Here is a 10,345-nt window from a genome sequence, read left to right on the forward strand (position 1 = left end):
CCCTCATGGTGTTCTTGAGATATTGCTTTCACCAGAACGAGATGGATGGACTGACAGACGACCCCCCCACCCAAAAAAACATGCCACTAAAATCAGTAACCAAAGATACTGTTGTATTAAAATGTTTAACACAACTCTTGTACATGAATTAGTCAACAGCGAGTACCAAACACCTCGAGCTGCCAATATGACCAGCAGGGCGGCAGAGGGATAAACTGTTAACAATGAGGAACATTTTCATCATAAAATAAATGTGATACTATTTTAAATTTTATTAATACTGACACAAATATGGTTCATCGTCAAGAATGCTGTTCAAATGGGTAGAAATTAAGTGAGTAACGAGTGAGTAACAAAAAAGAGAAAATAACCCACTGAAATATAATTTTCAATCTCTTAGCTCCGTTCACATACAACACACACAGACCTAACACGCGCATCCTTCAAAATATGGCAGAAACCACCAAAGTTTTTTCCTTATTTTACTTGTATTACTTGATGCATGCTGTGCTCTGACTGATTTAGTGCTGTAGCTCTACAGAAAGATGATTCAGCCGCTCCCCGACAGTCACTGTAATCATTATGCAGAAAGGTCCGATCTGGAGTACAATCAAATGTCAGCCATAATTCAGTCAGGCACGTGAAATGTCACCCTTTTTCTCCTCAATCTTTATGAATCACTTGATAAAGGACAGTTGTACAGATGGTTCTACGCTATTCAAAAGACACACCTACACCTGCTCAGTGATCCCATCCTTTGTGGTGCTGCAGTGATATAACCAGAGAGAGGTGAGTGTGCCATTCTTCCAGACACGTGGACGCTGATTGTCTGACTGATAGTTTATAAAGAAAGACCTCGTATAGGATCAGGACATCTGTGACACAGATGTCTTCCTCCTCCAACCCTTCCACATTTTTATCAGTTTCTTGGAGCTGTATGACACCGTCTTCCACAAGCCTGGGGAGGACACACAACGCACTGAACATCAACAACGTAAGAAGAACATTTTTACAACGAAACAGTCCTTAACTAAGTACACTTTCTTAAGTACTATGCTTAAGTAAATAAAATCTGGTACTTTTTACTCGGCTGCTATTATTTGATAACTACTTTACAAATAAAGATTTCTGCACACAAATCATAAGAAAGTATACAAGTGTAGCCAAAACAATCAGTCGATTAATTAGAAAAATAATTGACAACTATTTTAAACAATCGAGAGTCATTTTTCATGCAAAACAACATTTCATGGTTCCAGCTTCTCATCCATACTGTATGAAGAATTGCTGCTTTTACATTTAAAACTTTTTGCACGTGTGGTTTCCCTTCTAATACATACATTTACTTTAAGTTCTTTTTCTCTGTAGACCTACATTAATGTCACTACTGCAAAAGTTCTTCCTCTTACAACCTTTTTCGGTGTCATTTCTTCAGTCTTGTGCCAGAGTTTTTGCACACAGCACAAAACTTGCCCTTATAAGTCTTAGGTGACTTATGATCACGTGGGATTTATCATTGAGCACATCTGGGTACGAGCAGATTTGGATGTTTAATACGGTTTGGTGCATCTGGAGTTGACTTTCAGACAAGGTTAGTGCATGAGGCCCAGTGTATCATTTAGTATTATCCACAATATCAAAAAAAGGAAGAAAGGAGTGCCTACCTGCTGTAGCAATGCCTTTGATACTCTGCGTTATACTGGAGGATTTCACAATAGATGAAATACCTGAGGAGGAACAAACACAGGCTGAAACACATCAACCACTATGTCATCACTCTGAAACTGATGAGATACTTTTGTGTGAAGGTCATATGATCACACAGAATCAATCAAGGATTTATTGTTTGCCGTTTACTTCATACATCACTTTGTTATTGATAAAATCTGAAACTCTGAATCTGCTTAATTCCTTCAACATGACCTTAAACAGCTTAAACAGATCAATCTAACGACAGTGTTACACACAATGTTGGATTTGTTTATTCAGATGTGCCGCTGTATCTCTGACAGCACTGGGACAATTTGGGAATTAATTTGGAGGAATGTGCTCTTGCAATTAAAATTACATTTACTAGCCTGAAATGACAATGGCCCGATCTGCTACGCTACAGATTCTGATGAAACCAGGAGCGATGATGCATCTGGAAACTAATGTGCCTTAGAGCGCCAAGGGATGACGTGTTTATTTGATTTACCACTTGTTTTGTTTTCCTATCCTTCACATCACATTTATTATGGGCATGTTTTGACAGTATATTATCTTTGTTTAATGGATGTCTGACATTACTCATTTTGTCGCAGAATCCTACCTTATTTAATATTCACCACACACGATATCAGCCTTGATCTGCACAACCAACATGCAGAACACACTGAGTGAATTTTAATGAAACATCAACAATTACTCTTTACTTTTTCTCTTCCTCTCTCTCTCTGTCTCTCCCTCCATTTTAAATCCTGTTCTTTAGTCCGAACCTTGCTGTACGACAGCTCCGCAGTCTGGGTCCTGAGCAACCTGCAGCAGGATCTCCTCCACGTCTCGGTTTTTCCCCGGGGGATCGACCAGCTTTGTGATTCTTTGCTGGAGGGTTCGAGGCAACGCCATCAGCTGGATAAACTGTCCCTCTGGGCTTTTGTCAACCTGCAGGCGTGCAAAAACGAATAAATGAACAGAGATACAGTCAGCAAACTGAATACCAGCTGCAGCAACTATCACATCCACAGGTCTCATGTGAGAGCTCAGACACAAACGTAGACCATCGAACAGAGTGCACTGTGATTTGGAACCTGTATAAATGATGATACTATGTTAACTCAACATTTAAAATACTAGGGATGCACGGTATTACATTTTTTGAAGATATGTGATGTGATTAATGTCTGTACATAACGTGTTCATTGATTTATTTATTTTTTATCGCGTTAGTAACCAGTAGACATTCTTGTCTTTAAGAGGCTGTACAGGGCTGAGTTTTAAAGCTAGAGTAATAATACTAGTATCATCTGAAACTGGAAGACCTGCTAGAAGAAATGCAGTGGTCCCATCCATGTCATGCTATCTTAAAATAAATGCTACAAATTTAGGCAATGTTAAAATAGTATGGCCATTTCACAGAGGTCCCCTGACCTCTAACCTGAAGATATCTGAATGAAATTTACTTTGTCAATACTGACTTTGTAACTGTTTTGTAAAGCACAATTATGGAATTGAAATCATATGATTAAAAAATGCGTTGACATACAAAGGCACGTGTGTATTTCCCATTTGCCAAACTCACAAAGCAGTTTCCCAAAGCACTGTTTTACTGCTAAATGTGTTACTCATCCACTTTATACACATCTAACCACTTATTCCTGTTGTTCCAGGATGGTGTGTTGCTTTAACAGGGAGTGGTGGTAACATTAACAATAACAAAAATAAGATTTGTGCAAGAAACCTTGCACCAATCAATAAAAGGAGAGGACTATGTTTGCATGCAATTCAATGTGTAAACATGGGCACAATTTTCTCATGTACTCGTTCATACAGTGTGTAACACAGGTACCAGGACAGAGTGCCAGGTCAGTCACACCCCATTTAAAGTTTACTACCAAGGCTGTGAGTACACGCTGTACTGTTCAGGTCGAAGCTTTGTTCCTGTTAGTTATCTCTGTGGGGCGTTAGCCTGGAGGGGATCATGTGTTTGGTCATGTGTGTGTGAATGTGTGCATGTGTGTATGTCTGCAAGTAATTGACAAACTACTCGACCGATCAGCTAATAATTTGTGTGCTGGAACTGTCATGGTAATGTGTTGGATTACGAGGTAATGAAAGTCCTGCACTTATTTTGCCATACATATGTTAGTGAGAAGGTGGCAGGCAAAATAAGATTTGTGTCTTCTCCCCGCTTCTTTTAACTCATGTAATGTGCAACACAGTTGTTTTGAATCTAATTCTGATTGTTGCGCATTAATATGAGCGGACAAATTAAAAACTTAAATAAAATGAATTGATTCACTGATTCACAAGTTTTTAAAAACCTGTTTTAGTGAGTGTATTATACCATCATTGATGGCTGACTTCACACTCCTTTTAGCGGATGGTAGGGGACGCAAGTGATCAACAACAATCCCATAGCAAGAGTCCTTTCTGGTGACTGGCAAAGCTAAAAAAAAGCCTTACGTAGTTTGTTGCAGGTCACATTTCTGCCTTTGTCATCCCTTGAAAAACTGCCATCTATATAAAGGTTTGGTCTTATTTTGCACCAAATCTGCAAATTAATTCAATACACAATGTGTTTCGATGCACTAAAGGTCTAAAGGTATGCACAATACAAGATTAATTATTCTCGGTTTTTGTCAGCTTTGCTGCCATCTTGACTGTAAGGGAACCAGGAGGGCCAAATTATTGAAACGGAACTGTTTTTTGGGACAGGAGGGCGAGGTAAGGAGCGATTTTAGTGAACATTGTGTCCAAGGTTTGTCTCCATATAACCTGTCTACTCTGGTTACACCTTAATAATGTAACCTGCACATTATCTCCACTACTGTTGTGTGTACACGTGGGACACACAGCCTGCCCTCTGCTTCATGTTCCCCACTCTCATGTTCCAGACACACCTGATACTGAACCATTTTTATATAACAGTTTCAAAAAATCACATTATTAATTTAAATTTCAGATGCATTTGGTGAAGTTAGAAGTGGAGTCTCAGACACCTTGTAAATCCACAAACTTTGCTTCTGCCGAGCAGAGCGAACTAATGCAATTTTTCACATTGACAGCAATGCATTTTTGACGCATACTTTTGGACCACAGGTGATAAAACTGTACACGGCGTACTCTTGTGTCGCTCACATATCAAGTGACATAATAAAAGAGAGAGAGACAGAGAGAGAGAGAGAGAGAGAGAGAGAGAGTGTGTGTGTGTGTGTGTGTGTGTGTGTGTGTGTGTGTGTGTGTGTGTGTGTGTGTGTGTGTGTGTGTGTGTTTGGTGCATTTGTGTGTGCCGAATTTTACCTCCAGTTTCCCTTGTTGAGGTTTGTAGACCACTTGAGGACAGTCCCGCAGGATGTTGCTGTACAGAATTCGGAAGTGCTGAACGTTGTCTTTGACAATATTGGCCACCTTGGATTTGTCTTCTCCGATCACCATTCGAAAATCCCCTGAAGAGACATAGAAAAATGTTCTTGCTAAAGAGTATTATATTTGTTTTACAGTGTTTCATTTCTTGCTGCAGAAAGATAAGATAAGTCTTAATTAACAGGAAAAATACAGCAGAAATAACAAATTCTGAGATAATAGACTCCTGGTGTTCAGTTTCCAATGTAAAATGTTCAGCAATAATAATCAACTGAATTTCTTTAACACCTTTAAAAACACAGTTGCAAAAAGCTCTCAAATAAAACAAAAACATATTTTAAAGATAGAAGATAAAAAGATAAAGATAAAAGATTAAATACAAGAGGCCCAAAAACTAAAAATCAAGACAATAAAAAACAAATAAAGAATCCATAGGCTACCCATACAATAAACAAACAGCTCAGGTAAAGTCAGGATATGCTTACTGACAAAAGCACATTTTTAGGATGATGATTTTTAGGGATAAAATGCTCATTAACTCAATATTTTGAACTTTACTTTCTGCCTCTGTAGCTCAGGACCCAACCTGGTAACACTCCCATTGCTGGCATGTAAACATCTGTAGGGTTTAACTGAATTTACCTGCTTCAGTTTCACATTGCTACATCTGTACAAACCAACTGGATCAGTTGTGTCTTGAGTTACACGCACATCACATAGGTGTAAGGCTAAAAAACGGCGTACATGAGGAAAAATATAATTATTGGATTTGACCTTTTATCCTTTATTGGAATTTGATCTGTTTTTAATCTGTTTTTTATTATTGTTATTATTATTGTCTTTTGTGTGTTTGTATTGGAGATTACTTCAGTTCTACCTAAACCTTAATTCATTATAATTTTCGACACTGATGATTAATTTTATTAGTAAAGTATTTTGATATAAAGAATCTTGACACAATATTTTTATAAATTGTGATATGTTTAATGTTTCGTAATATAGCCTCAATATCCCTGTTTTTCCTTCCCTTTGTACTTTTTAAAAGGTATTTTCTATGTAATTTATTGAGCTGTTGATTGTCAATTGTTTTACCACCCTGAGCGGTTCAGATGGTTCACCACAACTGCCACCATAGAGCTCGTCAGACTATTGGTGTGCATTATGTAACAATATTGGTGTGGTTACCTCTTTTTAAACAGTTTGACCTAACGAAGATCCACGTAGGACAGAGACATTGTTTCATTAAACTTGTGTGGCATGGAGAAAGTGTGCAGGCAAACTTTTTTCCTCTTGAGGCACTTGTATCATCAGTCTAACTGATATACCAGACAACAAGCTCAGAACCGCGCTGAGAGAGAAGTTACCAATGACATCCAGAAAACTGTTTGAACCACATACGCCAGACCGTTATTACAAAAGGAACAAGCTTGGATATTATTATGAGATCAGTTGCCTTTGAATAACAACGGTAAGAAGTATGTGCATGTATATGTGTGTGTGCACTAAGTCGGAGAGAAAAAATCTGTTAATCTGTAATGCTGTTATGTGTGAAATTAAATTATCTGATCTGATCTCTTATCTATCCCTGCATGCATGCATCTTGTAAACATACACATGTTAAATATTCTGTCTTTTTTAGCTGCGCAGGCTTGTTACCGGCATAAGAAAGACCAGCGATCTGCAGGAAGAGGTCTTCCTCAGTGAAGCTCTCTGGCAGCATGAGGAAGGAAGCTGTCACAGCACTCTTCAGGTTTGCCACCAGAGCAGCACGGAGCTTTCCGTTCTCATTCTGCACCAGCATCTTCACCTGCATGCAAACACACAAAAACAAGCGTAAACATACATAAGCATGGATGCAAACATTTGTGTACATGGGCAAAACCTGAAGATTTAACTGAACAAGTAGTGAATTTGGAAGAAACACTGTCCTGCATCACTGTTTTAAATAACTGTCAAAACCGTTTGCATGGTTTGACAGTAAAAAGTTAGTCAAATAAATGATTGCACAATAAACTAATCAGTTTTATAGAGCTCAGTTAGTCTGATTGATCCAAAATAGTCTGGTCATAAAAATAAATATAATGATCAAAATACTCACGGGTTTGTGAAGGCGTCCAGCAGCATACATGGTCTTCCAGTGCATCAGGTCGTCTATGAGAGATTCTGTACTAATCACACCGTATTTAATTATCTGAGAGGAGGAGAAGATCATAACAGTATGAAGTTAATACAGAGTAGCAAGACAAAAACAATAAAAAATATTCTTAGATAACATTTAATGAAAAAGAGACACATACACACCAACACACACACACCAACACACACACACACACACACACATATTTTTTTAAGATTAAGTGTGTCCAGCCTCCAACTCAGCAGCTTATCATAGATTATTTCTGCTAACACTGTTTTATTATGGTCAAAATACACACTAAAATTCGATTAATATTGAGATCACAAGAAGATTTCAATGTACACTGGACAGCTTGGTGTAGAATAAGGTGCTCAAATATAAAAACTGGAGACAAGTTATTTACCCTCCCATCCACAGGCACCAGTGTGTTGTAGTACATGGAAGCCCCGTGTTCGTTTTGTACTGAGCTGATCACCGTGGGCCCCAGCAACTTGAGGATGGAGTAGTGTTTGCGATTCTGCAGCAGATTCATGGTGTGCCACGTCACCGGGTCGTCCACCGCAAACACAAAGTCCAGCATGTTCTTCTGTATTTATGAAAGGTAAACACAAATAGCATCAACTTTTCTTCTCTAGTGAATTAGGATACAGTTTGGATTCTAACATTCAATATTGTTGTTTATCTACTCACACTGAAATCATATTGTGATATGAGATTATTATTGACAAGGTCCAAGAAACAAGACCACATCACCCCTGTCCTTGCATCGTTACACTGACTACCATTCATTTCAGGATCGACTTCAAAATTCTTCTGTAACTGTCAAATCTCTGCATGGTCTCACCCCTACATACATATCAGAGCCTCTCACTCCCTGAAGCACCAGATCAGATCTGCCGTGGCATGTTGGCTGTGCCCCGTTCATGGAGAGCAAAGTCTGGGGACAGGACTAGGGGTCAACCAAAATTGTTTTTTTTTCAGGGCCGATACAGATAATTAGTAGTTAATGAGACCGATAACCCATATTTGGAACCGATATACTTTTACAATAAAAAATAAAAAATTTTCTGTCAATATTTAGAATTTGGAATATAACAAAATCCAACACAAAACTCTGTTTGAACGCCGTTAGAAAATGTATACTAAACAGAAAATTTCAACATTTTTTATGAAGTCAAGTGAAAATTTATATCTAAAAAATGAATAAATAAACTTAACTCCCTGAGGTTTCCCATGCTGACACTTTCTTTACACTTTATAATCATTAAAATAATACAATTAAAATATTACGATCATTAAAATTAAATAAAACGCCGACACAGATAATCAATCTGTCGACCCCCCCCACCTAGAAACATGCAAAAAAAATGTATATAGTGATAATGACTTCAACCACATAACCTATCCCTTCATGTACTAATAACGTGCCTCGCTCTTGCAATATGCAATTTTTACTCTGTGTGTGAGAGACACTGCAACATTGAAATCCCCTGCTGCAATGGGCGTTGCAAAACAAAACAAAACCAAACAAAAATAGCGTTAAGTGTTCCTTTTTTTGAAAATGCACTATAATTCTCTCTGAGAAGTCTATAAAACAGTGTCGCTATACCGACACAGTAAACTTGCAGTCAAGTTTAAAGTCACGAGCAGAGTTTGTAAACTGACAGGACAGGTGTCTCTTACCTCCATTTGACCTTGGTTGGTCCCGTGTTGTTTGAAAACGCCGGATCCGTAGGCAAAAGCTAAACTGATGTCCTGAGGAAACTGAGACAGGATCCGTCTGTAGAGCACGCCGGTGTTGTGCAAAGCTGGAAGAGTCATTTTGAATTTGCTACGAAAGCTTTCCAGCAACAACACGAGCTGGTTTATAGGCGATATATGCGAATAAATACCGTGTCAAACAAAGTTTCAGCCGCGTAAAATAAGAGATACATTTTAGACTGAGAGGTTCAGTGTCAATAAACACGACAACCGCCAGTAAATAGCACTAAAATTAACAGTTTTATCGTTATAATATGTCCATTAGGTTAGATTGGGTCAGCTGTGTGCTTGACAGGCGACTGAAATATACGTCACGGAGTGCGCTGCGGCCCGTTGGATCACGGGAAATGGAGTCAGAGTGGGAAGGTAACCAAACTGAGCCGTGTAACATCCGTAAAGTATCCAAATTAAGGACGATTGTGTGAGTATTTTGCATGTAGCTACATTTATGATCAAGTACGGTTGTGAAATACAAACTGGGCAACAGATTACAGCATTTTGGTACTTTTTAGTCATTTGAACAGGTCTAAATATAGCCAGCAGAGGGTGGTTTTCGACCAAGTTTAGCTAGGTGACCATGAGGTAATGCTGATTAACGTGGATGTTTGTGGTATCCAAATCAGAAACTACCTGCAATCGCAACAGTCAATGTCTGCTATGAAATTCATTATAAAATTAATTATATTAAGTCAACGTGGCTTTAACTTCTATTTACCTCTAAAAAAACATGTTAATGTTTATTTTCCTGCTTTTTATTATGCATACATTAAAGTATTTACACCGAACAAAAATTTAAACTTTTAGTTTGTGCTCCCACATTTCACAGGTTTTAGTTAAAGATATAAGACTTTTTTATGCATTCAGTGGAAATATTTCTCTCAAACTTTGGTTGCAAATTTGTTAAAATCCGTGTTGGTGAGCAATTCTTCTTTTCAAAGATAATCAGGTGTTGCACATCAAGAAGCTCATTAAAGCGCATCAGTATTACACAGATGCACCTTGGGATGGTCACAAGTAAAGGTCACTCTAAAATATGCAGTTTTAGCACACACACTGGAGGATGAAGAACCTGAAAGCCATACTTGAGTAAAAAAAAAACAGATGTCTTGCCTACGTATTGAGAGTAAAAGTACAAGTAATTGCTGTTAATAAAAGTAGTCAGAATTCTAAGAATTATGATATTTACTTATAGAGCCTATAATACACTTCAGGGAAAACAAGGGATTTTTTTTTCTAATTTAAGGGATTAAAAGAACAAAATACCATTATCACATCCTCCCTTCTTTCCCTGTTTTGTAGTAACTAACTAAAATATGTTGAGGAAATGTAGCACAGTAAAAGTATGTATTTTATTTAGGAAATGTAGGGGAGTGAGAGTGGAAG

At 37.9% G+C, this 10,345-nt stretch overlaps 1 protein-coding gene across 1 annotated transcript; it reads right to left on the reverse strand.

Annotated features, from left to right (window-relative positions):
* Positions 1 to 92: 92 nt before the first annotated feature.
* On the reverse strand, positions 93 to 9,617 carry tamm41 (TAM41 mitochondrial translocator assembly and maintenance homolog). Its single transcript, XM_042496034.2, has 8 exons — positions 8,885 to 9,617; positions 7,605 to 7,787; positions 7,163 to 7,255; positions 6,721 to 6,871; positions 5,002 to 5,147; positions 2,478 to 2,643; positions 1,665 to 1,727; positions 93 to 958 (listed from the first exon to the last, which is right to left on the reverse strand). The coding sequence occupies exons 1-8, from the start codon at positions 9,020 to 9,022 to the stop codon at positions 867 to 869; spliced, it is 1,032 nt and encodes a 343-aa protein (XP_042351968.1). The 5' UTR covers positions 9,023 to 9,617; the 3' UTR covers positions 93 to 866.
* Between the last annotated feature and the right edge of the window lie 728 nt (positions 9,618 to 10,345).

Source organism: Plectropomus leopardus, chromosome 2 (assembly GCF_026936395.1).
Source record: "Plectropomus leopardus strain MGB_pleo_1.0 chromosome 2, ASM2693639v1, whole genome shotgun sequence".
Classification (NCBI taxonomy): Eukaryota; Metazoa; Chordata; class Actinopteri; order Perciformes; family Serranidae; genus Plectropomus; species Plectropomus leopardus.